This window comes from Thunnus thynnus, chromosome 2 (assembly GCF_963924715.1).
Source record: "Thunnus thynnus chromosome 2, fThuThy2.1, whole genome shotgun sequence".
Classification (NCBI taxonomy): domain Eukaryota; kingdom Metazoa; phylum Chordata; class Actinopteri; order Scombriformes; family Scombridae; genus Thunnus; species Thunnus thynnus.
In genome coordinates, this window is record NC_089518.1 from 30,809,345 (window position 1) to 30,827,840 (window position 18,496).

At 38.0% G+C, this 18,496-nt stretch overlaps 1 protein-coding gene across 4 annotated transcripts; it reads left to right on the forward strand.

Moving 5' to 3' along the window:
* The first annotated feature begins 78 nt into the window (after window positions 1-78).
* On the forward strand, window positions 79-17,871 carry ppef2a (protein phosphatase with EF-hand domain 2a). Of its 4 annotated transcripts, XM_067615777.1 has the most exons (19): window positions 996-1,653; window positions 1,923-1,971; window positions 2,047-2,176; window positions 3,070-3,129; window positions 4,829-4,956; window positions 5,064-5,118; window positions 5,218-5,393; window positions 6,416-6,530; window positions 6,678-6,724; window positions 7,515-7,681; window positions 7,837-7,873; window positions 8,488-8,637; window positions 8,756-9,070; window positions 11,711-11,896; window positions 13,013-13,155; window positions 13,574-13,680; window positions 15,293-15,459; window positions 15,581-15,668; window positions 16,847-17,871. In XM_067615777.1, exons 4-19 carry the CDS (start codon window positions 3,078-3,080, stop codon window positions 17,098-17,100), a joined length of 2,187 nt encoding a protein of 728 aa, XP_067471878.1. In that variant the 5' UTR covers window positions 996-1,653; window positions 1,923-1,971; window positions 2,047-2,176; window positions 3,070-3,077; the 3' UTR covers window positions 17,101-17,871. The 4 variants fall into 4 exon arrangements, with proteins under 4 accessions (XP_067471887.1, XP_067471878.1, XP_067471866.1 ...); XM_067615786.1 differs by lacking the exons at window positions 996-1,653; window positions 1,923-1,971 and adding an exon at window positions 79-200; XM_067615765.1 differs by having other exon boundaries at window positions 1,923-2,176.
* The last annotated feature ends 625 nt before the right edge of the window (window positions 17,872-18,496 follow it).

Here is an 18,496-nt window from a genome sequence, read left to right on the forward strand (position 1 = left end):
CAACAGATTACTACATTTAATATGTGTTTAAAATTAGCTTTACTAATATGCAGAGTGAAGTAAATTAATGTTATTAATTTTTCACTGACGCTACTGACAAATTACATCCCATAATATACAGTTTATCGGGAAATTAGCACCCAGCTAACAGAACCGTTTGCTGTTACCATGGTGATGCATCTGCCGTCAGAAATTAGCCGGTAAGTGACAATTGTGGTAATTAATTAGTCATTTATCAGGTAATTATGGCACTCCCTCTCTAGTTATAGCTTCCTAAATGCAATGTGTGTTTGCCTTTCCCTTTTTATATCAAACTGATTTGAAATATCTGGCCTTTTTACAGACAAAACATGCATTCACAATGATTTTTAACATTTTTAGACCAATAAAAGATCAAAAATAACACATTACTAATTTCTAATTACATGTAGGATGATTACCACATTTCTAGGTTAGTGGTTCCTAAACTTTCTGGCGTTGTTACCCCTAAAAACATGTCTACTTGTGTTTGAATGATTTTCAATTACAACAGTTTGCTATATTCAATATTAAAATTAAGCTTTGCTAATAGCAGCGGGACGTTACACAGCCCTTTCACTTAAATGTTGTTGCTACTGACAAAGTATCCAGTTTACTGAAACCTTTGCTAAAACTTAGACAATTAGTTGTCAAATAATTAGCTAGCTAATAACTATTAAGGTAATCAGATAATCATTTATTAGGTAAAATTATTATTATTATTATTATTATTATTATTATTATTATTATTATTATTATTATTATTATTACAGTTATACCTTCCTAAGTGCAATATTTGTTTGCTTTCCCAGTTTTATATTAAACTGAAATTAAATTTCTGGCTTTTTGTTAGTGGTTCCTAAACATCTTGGCTTGTGATCCCTTGAAAAAAAAAAAAAAAAACTTTTTGAATGAATTAAGTTGGTTCTTAAGACTTACAAAAATGGCAAAGATTAAAAGAAAGTCTGAAATAATAAACATAACTTTGTATGGCAGAAATATGTTTTTTGTTGATGTTGTTTTGTTTGTTTGTTTAACTTCATTTAACCAGAAACTCTTTTGAGATACATTTGTCTTTATTTTTATTTTTTCTCTTGAGGTACATCTCTTTGACAAGGGGACACCTGGCCTCAATGACAGCGTAAAATAGGCGTCATATAGTTGCATAAAACACATATAATTAATTTACGGTCATATCAAACACCACAAAACTGAACCAGAGTGACACAAGAAAGATAAAACTTTATTATTTTACATCTCTCAACTATATTGTGGTCCCTTATGGGGTAAACACTGCTTCTAGGTCACTTCTGTGTTTCATATTTTAATCTTTTATATTTTGGGAGGGGAGTTATAGCTAAGTAATGCCATCAGGAGGAAGTAAAATAAGTGAGATAGAGTCATATTTGAGCTTTTTACAATTTATTATCAGATTGGTGAAAACTATTTGAGGTGTCAAAAAGAAAGAGTAAAATAATTGCCCACTGACAGAAATAAATAACAGACAATCATAAATAAGTTTTTAAAAAACACTCAAGTGGACATTATAACTTGCTTTTTGGGGAAGGGGCTTTTCTTTCAGCTTTTTCTCAACACTTATCCAGCTGAACCTGTAACAGCAGACCTGAATATCAGGTAAGTTTTCATAAGAAAGAGTTTTGGTCCAGTAAAAACACCTGACAGCACATGCGCACACAATCCTGGACTCCCAAAAAAAGCACCCTAATCAAAACATTTCCAAAAACAGATGCTGGCCTTCCTCCCGCCACCTGTGTTTACCTTTGCACTTTGCCATCTTCCTATATAAAGCCTAGTCTAGTCGCATCAAGTCATTAGCTCAATAATCCACTTGTAGCTTGGTGCCTTGATTATGTGATCTAAAGTCTAAACCGGCTTCTGCTCAGTCCGAGGGAGCGGCACAGCGGGGATAGCTGCACAAATGAGGCCTCTGTGGTGAGTTACTGGGTTCGTTTCGGTGCTGCTGTCATTCATCTACCGACAATGACCGATCTGATTGACACCCTGCAGTTCTTGACCTGATCCTGGTGGACTTTGTGGAGGATGAAACAGAGCAAATGTCTGCCTAAATATTCACTGAAACAGAGAACTGACAGCCAGACAACTTGGGAAGAGGTGACTGGACAGAGAAGGTGATCACGTAAGTAGATGACAGCTTTTAGAGAAGCTTTATTTTAGATTTCTACAGCTGGTAAATAAAACTGTAAAACATCAAAAGAGCAGAAACAAGCAGGGCATTGGCTGCCAGTTTTTGTGTCAGAAACATCTACTGAAGTTCAAAAATTTAAAGAACCAAGTACAGGTTGGCTTTTTAGTGCAGTTCTGCCTTTGGATAATCATTCATAAAACAGCGATTTGTTCTGGAAACATTCCCTGATTGGATGAAATTAGCCTGGTGCTAAATACCATTACATGTGACAAAAGCCACCCATATGTTCCTTTAAATAGGCCAAAGCAAGAAAAGACCTTTTGAAGTACTTTTTTGGAAGTTTTGTAACATTTTTTAAGTGTAATTTGTGCATTAGTTGGCTTGTCTTAGCTCCATGGAGGTATTTCCTGGCGCCTCTCTATTATATAGATTGCTTAATGTAAGCCTTCGTAGAATTCAGACAGAAACAGTCTTCCCCCGCAGGATTGAGGCCAGCCACTGAGGTTAGGGGAGAACCGGCAGATAACAAGATTAACGCGGCATGAAGTCGAACATCCTCTAGCTGCTGCTGCTGAGCCACACTCAGCTTTTTGCTCTGTGAATGAAGGCATTTCTAAGAGGCCAAGACTGTAGAAAATTCATTTACGAATGGCTGTGGAGTGTTGTGAACTTATATCTAAATCTATGTATACTCAGATTTGTGACTCATATAGTCATATATAGTCATATATATATATAGTCTATTTTAGAAAGAAGCTTTGAATTCATCTTGTAGTACTGAGAGAATACAGTTGAATGATGCTCATATGTTGAATCTTGCAGACAAATGACTTGGATGTTCATCAGTTTTGGCTGATTTGACGTGTGTTTGGTGTTTCCAACAGGAACAGTCATGGGATGTGGCGTCACAAAGTCCAACCAGTTCCACAAACACTCCAAAAAAGGTAACCATGATCCTCCAGACAGCTCCGAACACAGACTGTTTATCATTTTTAAATTCCTCCGATTGAGATAAGATAGTATGTCGTCATCCACCTACACAGACAAACTTCATGGTCGTCCATTTCTGAACATGAGGGGTGTTTTATGAAGCAAGATTACCAGTTAAACCTTGTTTACTTTAATTTAATCAGAATCATTTTTCAGGACATTCGGTTTTATAAAGAAGGTTTAAATGAGTCTGACCTAAGTAACCATGGAAACGTTTCCCTCCAGACGAGGCTGGATCAGGTCAGACAAGCTTTCACAGCTTCACCTCAAGTTTAAGTAATGTTATAATCAATCTGTCAGACTAAAACACAGAGTTTTCTCCAAAGGTTCCTCTTTACTGCTCAGTCTGTTTACAGAACATGTCAAATTTATCATACTGCACTTTTTGCAAATCTAAACTCTTACCTTTTATTTTACCTAAAATATCTGGACTATCTTCCAGTCGACATATGTGCTTTTAAATAAATTAACCTAATAAACAACCTTTTTCCATTGTTGTAATCTCATAGTACTTTAAGTAGCAGTTTCACCATTTGTTTTCTCTCTGTGAATGTTACTTATATTCATCAAAAATGTCACTTTAATTAAATTAGACATACAGACGTCTAAAAATGTATAAACACAGGTAAGGCAGACAGCCAATCTGAAGGTATTCAAACAGTATTTCCATCATATGGAGTACAGCTAGAAAATGCTAATTATTTCATCTCATACATCCTGTACATTAAATTTGCATGATTGAACCCACAGTGACATGATGACAGTTAATAGTGAGCTCATCCGTACTCGTCTCAGGCTCTCAGCTCACTGCTGGTCTACAACATGCTGCCGAAAGTTCTCTCTTGCTTTGTTAATTGCAGTGACTCAGTTCCTTTTGGTCTGTTAATATTTTATTTTCAATTATATTAATCTTTGCTGCTCTGCAGTTGTGAACATCACAGTTTTGTGTTTTGTGTCTGTTTTCATCCTTATGAATTGATGTGATCTTTGTTTGATGACTCAGGTTTGTGTTTAAAAGTCATTTCTTAAACCAAACTCATCTTTTAACATCAGGTCTGAGTTGGCTTTATGAAACATGACTTTTCACACTGAGATCTGCTTTTCTGAACCTCCTTTATGAAACATCCAGTTGTCTGTCTTGTTTTTATTTGCTTAGTACTTCACTATAACTGTAATCTCCTTCTTTATATTTGCTGTATTAATGAATCTGTCTTTCTTTTCTTCTTTATGTTCTGCTGCATGCAGCCGTCACATGTAAGCCACATCTCCCATCCTTTGTTTGTCTTGTTGTTTTCTGTCTAATAGGAGAAGCCAGATATTGAACATACTATGAAGCTTAAACCAGGATCAGAACCTCTGGTGGAAAAATGTCCAACTCAAGTAGAAAAAAAACACGATATCAAGTTCTGTAGAAGTAAACAAAAAAGACAAAATCTGCTTAACTAAGAGTAAAAAGCCACATTTTAGAAAGAGGACTTACAACAGCTGTCTGTAGTTGTAGTATTGGTCAAACATCTGTATGTGACATCTTTCACCTTGAGTTTCTTCATCTTAGAATGTGCGATCTTCATTCATTGAGGAAAATCAAACTTAGCTCCTGAAAAGTTGGAGATATTCTGTGATCATCTGTCGTCTCTGCGCTCTCTGTTTCAGCTATAAAGGCTGCTGTACTGATTCAACAATGGTACCGGCAGTATGTAGCCCGCACAGAGATGAGACGCAGGTACACCTGGCATATCTTCCAGTCCATCGAATACTCTGGAGAACAGGCTCAGATCAAGGTGAGAAACTACAACAAATTATCCATTTTAGTTCTCTACTGTAGATGTTTTGCTACAGAGAAATAATAAATCTACAAGCTCAACTTTTGCGTCTCTTCTCTGTGCAGCTTTATAATTTCCTCGGCTACCTCATGGATAATTTCACACCATCAAGCAATGAACGTAAGATTTCTTCTTCAATCAGGAGTTTTGGATTCATATGGTCAGATTCTTTCTTTCTGTGAAACCTCTGAATTTGAACTCTTTGTCTCAACCTTCTAGGAAATTTGATCTCGCACATCTTCAGAGAGAACGAGGTGTGTCGGGACACCGAGTGGGAGAGGTACTTCAGCTTCGACAACATCGATGTGCCGGAGATCTACTCAGGACCTCACCTCACCTTCCCTCTGACGGTGGAGCAGGCAGTCGGTCTGGTGGAGGCGTTCAGGAACAAGAAAGTACGTGCAAACCACCAACCAGTCCAGCTTCTTCACCAGCGTGAAACCCCAGTTTGTGTTTTCAATCAGTGGTTATTTGTAAAACATAATAAGTCACTGTGACTGGACAGAAATAACAGCATCAGCATTTAAAATAATCAAAATAATAAGGTTATACTTATGATCTGATATGTCTGTGTAAATGACATTCAACTGGAAAATGTTTAAAACAGGCAGACAGTTAATAAGAATTAAAGTAAGACAATTATTTTCACTATCAATTCATTTTGCCATTCACTTTATTGATTAATCGATAAGTTGTTTTGTCTATAAATGTCAGAAAGTAACAAAAATATTGGACTGCAACTAATGATTATTTTCATTATCAATTAATCTGTTGATTATTTTCTCAATTAATGGATTAGTTATTTGGTCCATGAAATGTCAGAAAATGGTGAAAAAAGTTGATCGCTGTTTCTTAAAGCCCAGGATGACGTCCTCAAGTATCTTGTTTTGTCATCAATTCAAAGATATTAAGTTTACTGTCATAGAAGACTAATGAATCAGAAAATATTCACATTTGAAAAACTGGAATCAGTTATCAAAATAGTTGCAGATTAATTTTCTATTTGATTAATCAACTAATAGTTTCAGCTCTGAAAAAGTTGTGAATGTGACATCTTTCCTTAATGTGAGTTTAAGGATCCTTTCTCTGAGTGTCACACTGAACTGTGTCGATTGATTATTGGAGTCACCACTGAATTTCAAGAGCAGGATAGTAAAATACTGATAGAAACATGAAGATAAAACAGTTTCCACTGTGGATGATGAAGGGTGCATCCTGGAGAAAATGTATTATATTTAAATCAAGCAAATATTGGTCATTGCCAGTTATGTCTTGTGAAAGCAATGAGGGAGAAAAACATGAATGCATGAACTTCAGTATCAGTTATCAGGCGGTATGATAGGACTGTGTAGGACTGTTGATCCGTGTGTTTCTCTTTGCTCGAACCCCTCTTGCTAATGAGTCTTTCTCCCAGTAGCAGCTGCACTCGCGTTACGTCCTCCAACTCCTCCTGGAGACGTGGAAACTGCTCCGGATGTTCCCAAATATCAGTCGTATCTCCACCTGCCAAAGCAAAGAAATCACTATTTGTGGTGAGCTTAAATAAAAGTTTCATTGTTTGATATTTTTAGCAACTCCATGTATTTAATTGAAAACCTTTTTTCTGTTTTTGTATTTTTTGTTTCTTATTGATGAACTGTGTTAGTTCATGTACTGTTTGCATCTCTTCTTCATTAAAGGTGATTTACACGGCCAGCTGGAAGACCTGCTGCTGATTTTCTATAAGGTTTGAACCATGTCTTCTAAAAATGTTTGATTTAGAGGCACAATTGAGAATTTCCTCTTTTTTATCTCACAAACTTAACTTTAAGTTTATCTTACAGATTGACATTTTTGTGTAAATTGTTTAAATACCGTGATTTTGTCTGAAATGATTTTACAAATGTCCTTCAGCATTTCAGAGCCTTGAAATATATCATAACATTACATTACATTACACACAAAGGCAAAAACAAAACAAATCAAAGACTATTTGGGAAGTTGCAGTCCTGTAGATGAATTTTCCCATTTCTCTTCTAGCTTTGCTTCTTGTAGTCTCAAGATCTATGTTAGTTTTTCCAAAAAGAAGATTTCTTCAACAATTATCAGCTATTGGTCCTTTGTCAGCGGTGCCACCTTCCCCCAGTTTCTTATAATAACCTTTTTACTTGCTATTAACAGTATTTTAACTGAATATCTGTCACCTCTTTGATAAATTAGAGTGATACAGTACTATATTACTCATAGGGACCTTAGTTGTTGTAACACTTTACGGACCATTTCCCAAAACACTTTTATTTTCTGACATTTCCAAAGTGAGCTGCTGCATCAAATGATCCACACTCTGTCCAACATACCTGACTAATCAGATTTTTCTAGGAGACTTCAGTCCATCTCCATGAATTGGTGGAAATTAAAACAGGACCTGCATGTAATCTAGTGTTTTGCTCTCAGTTGTGCGGCTGATCATTTGTTTACATTCGGATGACAGAATGACCCTTTAATAGTTCTTTCTGTCGCTGTTGTTTAAATCACAGAATGGCATGCCGTCCATGGAGAAGCCCTACGTGTTTAACGGAGACTTTGTGGATCGAGGCAGAGACTCCATCGAGATCCTCCTCATTCTGTTTGCCTTCCTGCTGGTCTATCCTACCGAAGTCCACCTCAATCGAGGAAACCACGAGGACCATATCATCAATTTGAGGTAAAAAAAACCCAAAACAAAACAAAACTGGGAGACATTGAACCCCAAAGTCCCACATATGAGCTGATCCTCCTGTTTAGGAAGAGAGTTGTAATCAGGTGTAATTAAATAATTAGCTTGTAACTGCTATCTTACTGTTTCTTTGGCTGCTGCAGGTACGGCTTCACTAAAGAAGTGTTGTCTAAATACAAGGTAAGTTACGATTGTGTGGACATTTCTTTTGTTTCCTGTTTGATGTGAACTCCTCGTCCCTGCTTACCAAACTAGTGTGCAGAGCCAAAATGTCTCATCCCTTCTATGTTTGGAGCCACAAATTAAAATGGTAATTAAACAGCTAAGAGAATTTGAGGTCATTAAACCAGCTGACTGCAGGACATCTGACTCTCTTGGCCTCTGATGAGTCAGGGAGGTCATGGTGGTCCAAAGACCCACAAAAGAAACCTCAGATATCCCAAAGATTTAAACGTATTTTACCTTTTTCATGATTTTGTTTGGATTAAATATGAATGAAGAATTTAAGAGCTGCAGTTCTGGGAATAAAAGCTTCCTAAAATTGATAAACAGTGAATGAAAAATATCATAAACTTAAACCGTAAACTGTAACTCACAGATCAGCTCTCCTGCACAAGTTACTCTGATTAGTCAAAAATCCAGATAACTTGAGATAAACAAAAAACAGAAATATAAAAGTTTTAAAGGTTTCAAACTGCAATGAAAAATAGAAAAATAAATAAGTATAACCCAAAAAGAGGAAGAATTTGAGGATGAAAGACAGAAAGTCAGTTTCTGTTTGCTCTTCTCCACAGATGCACGGAAAACGGATCCTGAAGCTGCTGCAGAAGATATTCAGCTGGTTGCCCTTAGCGACGGTGATCGATCAGAAAGTGCTGGTCCTCCACGGAGGGATCTCCAACACCACGGACCTCAGCATCCTCGCCAGAGTGGACAGACACAATGTGAGGAAAGATCATATGAGTGTGATGAACTCTGATTAACACGGATACACTCTCCCTCATTTTCATTTTGTGTTATTCTTAGCAAGACAGATCTTAAGACAACATTATGTTTTTCTAGTACGTCTCAGCACTGAGGCCTCCAAAGAAGAGACACCGGAGCTCAGCTGGGATGTCCATCGACTCCGACATGGAAGAAGACTGGACCAGCAAACTCTGCCAGCGCCGGGCCTCCCTCACGTGTCCCAAACCTTTGGGCACCCGCAGCAGCTTCCAGAACCGCTCGCTGCAGGATTTCTCTGACCGGATCAAAGGGAGCGTGGATGACGAGGAGATCCGCCAGCGGAGAGCATCCATCTTCATCGAAAACAATGAGACCCAGTCCGTGCCCACTGAGTCCGTCAACAGTGACAACGCCGAGGAGGAGTGGAGGCAGGTGAGAGTGAAAACGCAGCAGAGACGTTCACACTGACACATTTTTATCTCACTAACTTGTTTGCCGCAAATGCAACTGATCCCACATAGTTTTTTAAGGACTCCCGTTCTAACACCATGTATATGCAGTATATAACAAAACTGTAATATCACTAAAATGTTAAATGATTCAAAATTGGGTCATCTTACAATAGTTGCAGTATTTTAGGGTGACATGTAGGGTATTTGATCTTATTTATAATTAAAAAACAATTACCTGAACAAGTAAGAAACCAGATTGTGAGACTTCATAAAGATGGGAGAGGGTACAAGATCATCATCAGGGTACTGAACGGAAGCTAAAACACAGTCGCAGCAGTGGTTAGGAGGGACAGGAAGACACATACTACTAATAACAGAAGGCGCAGTGGGTCTCCTTGAAAAATGATGGCATGCACAATTAGCTATTTACGCAGCCTTGCATTGACCCCATCTGTTTGGATCAGATGGGGTCCAGCATGTTAAGCGTGGACCCGGCCAGGACTACCACAGAGACTGCATAGTACCGACTGTGCAACATGGAGGTTGGAGTGTGATGATATGGTGCTGCATGAGTGCAAAGGGTGTGGGGGAGATGACATTTATAGATGGCTCTATGAATGCAAGACTGTTAATCCAAATACTGAAAGAAAAGATGACTCCCAGTCTCAAGAAGGTTGGCAAGAGAGAAATTCCCCAACATGACAACGATCCCACTGCAAAAATAAAATTGTATTAAACGGACAGGATTTGTAATTACTTAACATTTTATCGATATTGATCAGAGGTGTACACAGTTTTGTTTATATACTGTACACTCACCAATCACTTTATTAGGAACATCTGTGCTAATCTAATGCAGTCCAACACAACAGCTCCGCCATAAATTCTACTTTTATGAAGGTTTTACATCTTCAGTTTTTGTTGACATTGTCAGAAAGGTGATAATTCTACTGTATAGTTATTATTGAAGTCATAGTGGGTGGTGGTGGTTTACTGGAAGCATTATATTGAAAAGTGTTCCTAATATTTTGCCCCCCTCATGTATGTTAATGGAGTGGACAAAATATTAGGAACACTTTTAAAACACTTTTATTAAAGGTGATTAAGTACCATAAGCAAGATAAATTAATCAAAATAAAACAGAGCAGAAAAATGATTAAATATAGTAATACAATTATAAAACAAGGAGAAAAGAAGAGAACAAAAATGAATACACATGCACAGATACATATAAAGATGTACTGTATATGTTCAGGTATCTGATGAAATAAATGTGCACTCAGGCGTTTGAGGGTTTGTTCACCAGCTCAGTAACGTTTCTGAATTACTGTTTGTTGCGTTAAGGAGACACAATTCAGTTAGAGGAGGTGTCGGTGTTTTAAAATGGTGAAAATTTAGTTATTTTTTCCACTGTGAGTGAAGTTATGAGTGTAGACTTGTTGTTTTTTTGTTGTTTTCAGGCCTCAAAGTATCACACTTATATCACACACGCTATTTAGGTGGCAACTGTCATAAGGGGGGGTGTTATTTCAGTGAGGTGTCATAATCTTTGTTCCTCTGCTGTGTCCCAGTGGACTAAAACAGTCCTGAGTCACAACAAGTAATCAACACTCAGCTCAGAGGAGGTGCTGTGGATTGTTGCCTATGTGGGCCTTAAAATGCTGTAATCCACCGCGTCATTAATCCCTGTACGGTGAGTTCAATCTTCTTTTCAAACTGGCCGTCAGCACCTTAATCTGTGGCTGTAAAAGTCAGTGATCTCATCTGGCTCTCAAACGTGCCGGCTGTAAATCACTCAGAGGAATATCGTCAGCAAGCTGACTGTAATCTTAAAATTCAGATTTAGAGATGGTGAAAATATTGTTTGTTTCTCCACTGAAAAAAACAACTTTTAAACACTTAGACTTAAAGACTTTAATTTGTACCAAAAAATAATAATAAATCAACATGAAATTATGAAAATAATCATATGATTATGTAGAAATTACATTTTTAAAACAAAAAAAGTAAACAAATACTTCATTAAGTAGTTAATTAAAACTCAAATCATGAATTCAATAAAACAATCTCTACACAGGGTCCTTTAGTGACTGTTCTGGAGCTTTCGGTCATATCACATGATCATCCCTCAGCAGATGGAGTTTGCCCAGTCGTCACAAAATTGTTCGTATTTCCATTTTTCTGAGCACATTAGTTCAAGTCGAGTTTATTGTCATCCCAACTCTACACGGCAAAGGTCTCTCAGAAAACCTACAAATAGACATTTGGATTAAGAACAAATTATTTAATTCACATTAATATAACAAGTTATAGCAAAAGACAAGACACATATCATCTGTTTTGGCTTAAAAGTTACGAGTCAAAGTTCATTTTTGCAGGGGTTTTTTTGTACTGTGTTTCAATTTCAGGGTCGTTGGATCTTAAATAACAGACAGAGTGTGTGCAAAGATTATTTAATAACTATGGTCAACACTGTAACAGTCAGTAAGAATTCATGTCAGAAAGGGTCACCCTGGTGGAGTTACATGTGGAATAACAAAATAATTTCAGTACCAGAGTCCATAGATTCAAACTGAAAACTTCTTCTTCTTCTTCTTCTTCTTCTCTTATGCACCACCAGATCCTGGACCTGCTGTGGAGCGACCCCATGTCCCAGGATGGCTGCATTCCCAACGAGCTGAGGGGCGGAGGCTGCTACTGGGGCCCCGACGTCACCGAGGACTTCCTGAACAGACACAACCTGCAGCTCATCATCCGCTCCCACGAGTGTAAACAGGACGGTTACGAGTTCTGCCACAACCGTAAGGTGAGCTGATAATCTAAATCCAATCTAATCTTTACATTCATCAATTTAACATGTCGGTCTCATGTCTGAATAAGAACCCTGGTCGCTTTTATGTAAAAGTCATGATGGTGATACAAAAGTCGGACTTGTAGCATTTGTTTATTACTTTAAACACAGAACAAATGTGTCCTGAGTCTGAATTTAATTCCATCAGATTAATATAAAGGCTGCAGCAGCACAAGATAAAACATGCAGAGAGAGAAACGTGTGTCTTGTTTCACTTTCTGACATCAGTTTTCCCTTTGTGGTGCAACTGGAGCAGAAGATGTTAAAAACCCTTCGTACAACCACAGTAACAATCAGACTAGAACACGTCTCAATTTTCAATTTTCATTTATGCCAACTGTTGAATAAATGAACAAGCAGCATTTGAAAGAGCAGGAATTAAAGAGTAACAATTTAACTGATATTCAATGATGGTGCATGTCGGACTTTATAAAAAAAGGCAGCAGAATTTGCTCTCTAATAACGTTAAATGATGACATTGACAGTAACAGTGTGAGTGGATTCACTAAGGGAGTTGGAGTCGAGCATCCATCGCGCTCACGATGTTCATTAATTAAGACTTCAACATCAAAATAAGTTTTAAAAGCCATCAGCGCCTGAGGATAGAGATAGTTGTACAGACTGTAAAGCCCCCTGAGGCAAATCTGTTATTTGTGATATTAGGCTATGCAAAGAAATTTGACTCGACTTGATCAGTGATGCAACAGAAATGTCTTCTTCCTTCATATCATAACATTTTCAACTTACCACCCCCTCTCTCTCTCTCTCTGCTCCCTCTCGCAATATTGCACAAGCATCGTCTCTTCCTGTAAACGAATAAAGCCGTAAGGAACATTAACATAAAAGTCTCCTTTGTCTGGGTGACAAAAAGCCATCTGTTTAACATCTTGATGAAGTTACGTACTCGATGTCTGAACTCACTATATAATCAGCTTCACGCAGTAGATTTGTCTGAAATCAAATGCCAAAATGTTCAGCAGCATGACGTTGAGTTTCAAAACATCTCCTCTCACACTGTGCGCTGACAAGCTGTGACAAAAACACAACAATCGTTTCTTTCATTTCGTTTAGATCCTCACTCTCTTCTCTGCCTCCAATTACTACGACGTGGGAAGCAACAGGGGGGCCTACGTCAAGCTGGGTCCGGACCTTGTGCCTTATTTGGTTCAGTACCAGGCCAGCAGCATGATCAGAGAGCTCACCGTGAGACAAAGGTGCCATTTACATAGTGACTCATCCCACTGGAGCTGCAGCTAATTATTACTGTATTGTTTTCATTGTGGATTAGTTTCACCATTAATAGATTCATTATTTAGTCTAGAAAACAGTCCAAAACTCAAAGACATTCAATTTACACTGATATAAAACTGAGAAAACGTCCAAATTCTCACATTTGAGACATTTTTGTGTGATAAATGACTTAAAATAGTTGAAGATTAATTTCCTGTTGATTTTATTTTTGCAGCTGTTACTGGATTAGACGAGAACTTTAAACATGAGAGCTCAAAATCATATATCCTAACATACGTTACCTTGTTAGACATCCATTGTGTAATATAACATCATTCTCTACACTGTTCTGGCTTCAATAGTTTTCATTATGTTCTGTGTTTGCTGTTATCTCGTCTGCAGCGTGGGACGAACTGAGCGCTCGGCCCTCAAAGTCCTGAGGGAGCAGCTGTTTTCACACAAGTCTGACCTCATCTGTGCCTTCAAAAAGTTTGATGGAGAGAACACAGGTGTGTGTAGCGTGAGTTTCACCGACCAATTCAGTCCTCAAACGGATCAGGTGTTACTTCCCAGGTGTTCATTTTTTATCACAGACGTCACATGTGCCTCCCGTTTCCTCGTGTTTCTCGGAGGACAATGTCTAGCTGGGAGGAAATGTGAGATCGCCTCTTTGTATTTTGTGTGGAGCATCATAATCCTCATTCAGGGAAAAAAAAAACATGTCGTCTGTTCCAGAGCGCAGAAACTTCAGCTGAAACTGTTCAACCACTTCAGAGATTTAATTTTGTTCATTCACTTTGTGTTTATCAAGAATATAATAAGTAAATAAGCAATTTTCTGTCACAAAACATCTCAGTTTTTCACCACAGAGTTACCTTTTTTTTTGCTTGCAAAGACAACTCTCTCATAAAATCATACATGACCAAATCCTGTAGAGTCACAGCACAAATCAAATTTAAAAACGTGTATGTGTGTGTGTGTGTAGTGTCTGTAAATGAGGAAAAACGTCACCTACATGTGAAGGGTCTGCAGGTCTTTAAAAGTCTTAAAAAGCATTGAATTCAGCCTCCTAAAAAAGCCCTTAGAAGGTAATAAAATGCCTTAAATTTAATTTACAAAAGTCTCATTAACATTACTGCTATAAGCAGTAATGTTAGTTATAAAATGTTTTTGTACCTGATTAGTGAATAAGCTGTTGGGAAATGTTATAAACTACAAGCGATACTGGTGGCTGTTTAATACTGAATGAGTTAATGAGTCTCAGTCAGCACCGTCAGATCTGTAGCAAACACTGCTGTCACTACTGTGAGCTGCAGGAGCTCATCAACTCATAAAGCACCAGTGATTTTCCATCGTACTTTCACACTTTGTGCGGTAGGATTGTGAAACAGGTATTAAATTGCATTCTATGTGGTATTTAAAAGGTCTTAAAAGTCTTAAGTTCAACTGGGTGAACGCTGCAGAAACTCTGTGTGTATGCTTCACAATCACTGACTCATCCACAGCTGTGTGGCTGGTAACATCCAGTCACATCATGCAGGTGTACATGTACACCTCGGACATGTTAACCTGTTCACTCTGCTGATTACACTCTCGCCAGTGCAGTTTGCTGCTGCAGCTCCCTCCACCTCCTCCTTATGTGGAATTTCATATTGTTGATTTTAACTAAGATTTAATGTTCATGCATGTTTAACCATACATGACTATAACCACATTGCTATAAAGGGTCATTTCCTTGACGTATGTGTCTCTGACTGAAATGTCTGTAATGAGACAGACTGGTGAAAAGATGCAAATGAAAAGTGGACTCTGTTTTGCTCAGTTTTGCTTCTACCTTGGCCGTTGCATTCGCCCTTTCTTTAGTTTATGCTTTGACTCTTCTTCTTCTGTCTGTATACACTACTACTGAAAGTAATGCAAAACTAAATGTAATATATATCAAGTTCATGGATAAGATGAACATTAAACATGCACATCTAAGCATATGACGGGACTTGAATGTTGGCTGTAATTGAATGTTTTAATTAAAAGTAAAATAATGGAAAACTTCATCGTCATCCTCACAGACTGATGAAGTCTCTGCTAATAAGAAAGTATTTCCTCTCCTTCCACCTCTGTCAGGTCTGGTGTCTCTGAACGACTGGGCCTCTGCAGTGGAGAGCGTGATGCGCCTCAGTTTGCCCTGGAGGATGCTTCGTAGTCAGCTGGTCACCTGCAGGACCAGCGAAGGCATGATAAACTACCACGAGTGGTTCAACGAGCTCGCCATCAAAGGACCCAATACGGATGTAATGACACATCAAAGCAGTCTCCAGTAGCTAAAGATATACTGGTGTATGATGAATAACATTTTGGATAAATTTAAGGACTTCTATCAGGATTTTTCTCACTCACATTTTCCCCTCGCAGCATATTGACCAGAGTCTGATTGAGACTTTGTACCGTCACCGCTCCACATTGGAGACCATCTTCAGGATCGTAGACACAGACAACTCAGGTAAAACACACTTTACTCACCACTGGCATCTTTTTCTTTTAAACAACATATTTTGTTCTTTCACTCTTAACAGTTCACCTTAAAATGTTATATTGCATTTCTGGGTTTATTTTGCTGTTTTTTCGTATTTTTCAAAGTGGCAAAAGACAAATCACGACATCATGATCATAATGTAAAGAAATATCAGGTTTTACTGTCAGTTCTCCAGGAATCAAAGTGATTTTCTTAAGACTTAATATTGTGCATCAACCTCTAACAGAAACAGCAATGGAAAGAAGGCCGTCGTAGAAGCTTATTTTAGTTTTATTGCATTTAACAAACAGCAAAAAAGAGGAAATGAAACAGATGAGACAGGAGAGGTCAAGAGGCTGTAGTGGACCATCCTGTCAAATCAAGTATAATAATTGTAAAAAAAAAAAAAAAACAAATATAAAAACATGAATTGGCAAAATAAAAAACACACAAATACAAACAAAATAAAGGACAGCAAGAGACACAAAACAAACAGAGCATCGTAGAACCAATTAGCTGACAATAATCACACAAAAAAGAAAAACAAAGCTAAAATGAATAGGATATCATCAAAATTAATCTAATAGCCTGAATTAACTGGCCATTTCTTTTTAAATGTTAAAATAATAGCAAGATCTTAATAATTTGTAGTTTGGTTTCTGTGTGGCAAAAAGACGCAGAGCTATATTAACCTGCACCAGAATGCAGTAAATCCAAACATATGTTTCTCTTTGGATAAAACTGTGTCACTCTAATTCTGGAAAAATGTGCCTTCTGGTCAATAACTTGATGAAATTACTGCACTGACGGACAGAGACGATCTAATGAGAGACCGTCTGTCTCACTGGAGGCGTAAAGTGTGTCAGAGACTTGTAATTTGTTTGTGTCCAGATAGAGATGGCTACCGAGGTCAGCCTCCGTTAATCCACCTGTGGCTTGCAAACGAGGCCACGGCAGGTTACGCCCTCCGGAATCCTCCCGGTTAAGACGAGGATTAACCCACTGATCTACTGATGGTCTTTCCATCCCCCCATCCCTTATCTCAAACACATTCCTGTTCTGCTTTCTCCCTCCACTTTTTTTTTTTTTTATAATCTCTTCCCATCACTCCATCCATAAGAGCTTCTTTTCTATCCTGCATCTTTAACCTTTAACCTCCTCCTCAGGCTTCATCACCATGGAGGACTTCCGGCAGACATGGAAGCTGCTGAGCGTCTACCTAAAGATGGAGATCACGGACGAGGCCATCTCCGACCTTGCAGTCACCATCGACAGCAACCAGGACGGCAGCATCGACATCGAGGAGTTCATGGAGGCCTTCCGCCTCACGGACAAGAAGAGCCGCCTGGAGCGAGGACGCAGCATGTTCATGGGGACGGCCCCCGACCTCACCAAGCTGGAGGGAGACCCCAACATTTGAGCAGAGAGAGAGAGAGAGAGAGAGAGAAAAGACTGAACACAGAGAGCAACCTCCTTCTTCTCACCAGGTAGCCAGGCGGCGAAGGAGAGGGTGGGGAAGTGGAGCCGACGCAAGCTGCTTTAATGACGCACACTAAGACGTAGGATGCTGCTGAGCAACAGCCGTGTGGATCACATGGGATTAGGAAGAGGTCAGAGTTCAGGGTGTTTGACGGCAAATGCTTGTTTCATATTTTGAAGCGGTTTTATTCACTGAGGAAGTGTCTGTGAAGCACAACTGAACACCATGAAGAATATATTTCTCTCTTGTCAAGTTAGAATAGTGATAAACTTTTTTAAAAAAAACTCACAAACACAGAAATAAAAAGACATAATTATTGGAATAATAATACTAGATACTTTGATTACAGTTATTTTGAGGATTTTTGCATTTTATATCCATATCTTTCATTATTTTTAACAGGAAAAGACTTTATAGATGAAAAGAGTAACTTCTGCACACTGACTCCAAACCACAGATCACCTGTAGACATGTTTTAAGACGTATAAATATACTTTTGTACTTTATAAATTTGTATCTGATAAGGTTTTTCCACAAAAAAAGTTCAGTTGTTTGCTAAAAATTCTTAAAAATGACATCTGTTTCTTCTCCCTCATTGAAAAAATACAAGTTATAATTGTGAAAACAGCCGCCTAGAGTCAAACTGCACATAGATCATTCTGCACAGTGAAGCTCAAACATCAAAGTAACAATAAGCATAACTCACTTTTGAGTGGAGAAGGACTTTAAATGGATGTTATGATCGCAAATGGCTACCAACTCGCACAAAGTGAAAAACATCTCAAAATACTGAACAATTCAAGAAGTAAACAATTAAAACTCACTGGGAGTACAGAGACAATAATCACGAATCACAAATATATCAAAAATACTTACATGAAAATAAACATTAAAATATTGCACATGACAAAAAAACATTAAAGACAGATTTAACCAGAAAAATTAACACACACTAATAAACATGTATGTTATCGCTAAGACTGTGGACTGACAGGAAGCTATAACAGAAATAAACCCAAATATAGAGCTGCAACAATTAATCAATTTGACAATCGACAGAAAATTAATCACCAACTGTTTTGATAATCAGTTAATCTTTCTTTAGTTCTCTGACTCTGTATCAGGGAGGACTCTGGACCTCTATGAGATGCACGACCGTCGGTTTACGTTGTACATTCAGTTTTTTAAAGCTCTCTGTGAGTCAGCATGCAGACGTCACTCTTTCTACTGATGCTGATTCCCAGTAGCCTTGCATCGACATGCGACGTACGAATACTGTAACTACACTCCTTCTAAAGACTTTATAGATACTAGAAACTAATACGTAAATTACACA

Bases quoted from the DNA above. Each gene is read 5' to 3' on its own strand.
- ppef2a (XM_067615786.1), top strand. From the start codon at position 3,078: ATGGGATGTGGCGTCACAAAGTCCAACCAGTTCCACAAACACTCCAAA. The intron at 3,130-4,828 runs GTAACCATGATC...TCTCTGTTTCAG, and splicing joins CCACAAACACTCCAAAAAAG to CTATAAAGGCTGCTGTACTG. The intron at 7,874-8,487 runs GTAAGTTACGAT...TCTTCTCCACAG, and splicing joins AAGTGTTGTCTAAATACAAG to ATGCACGGAAAACGGATCCT.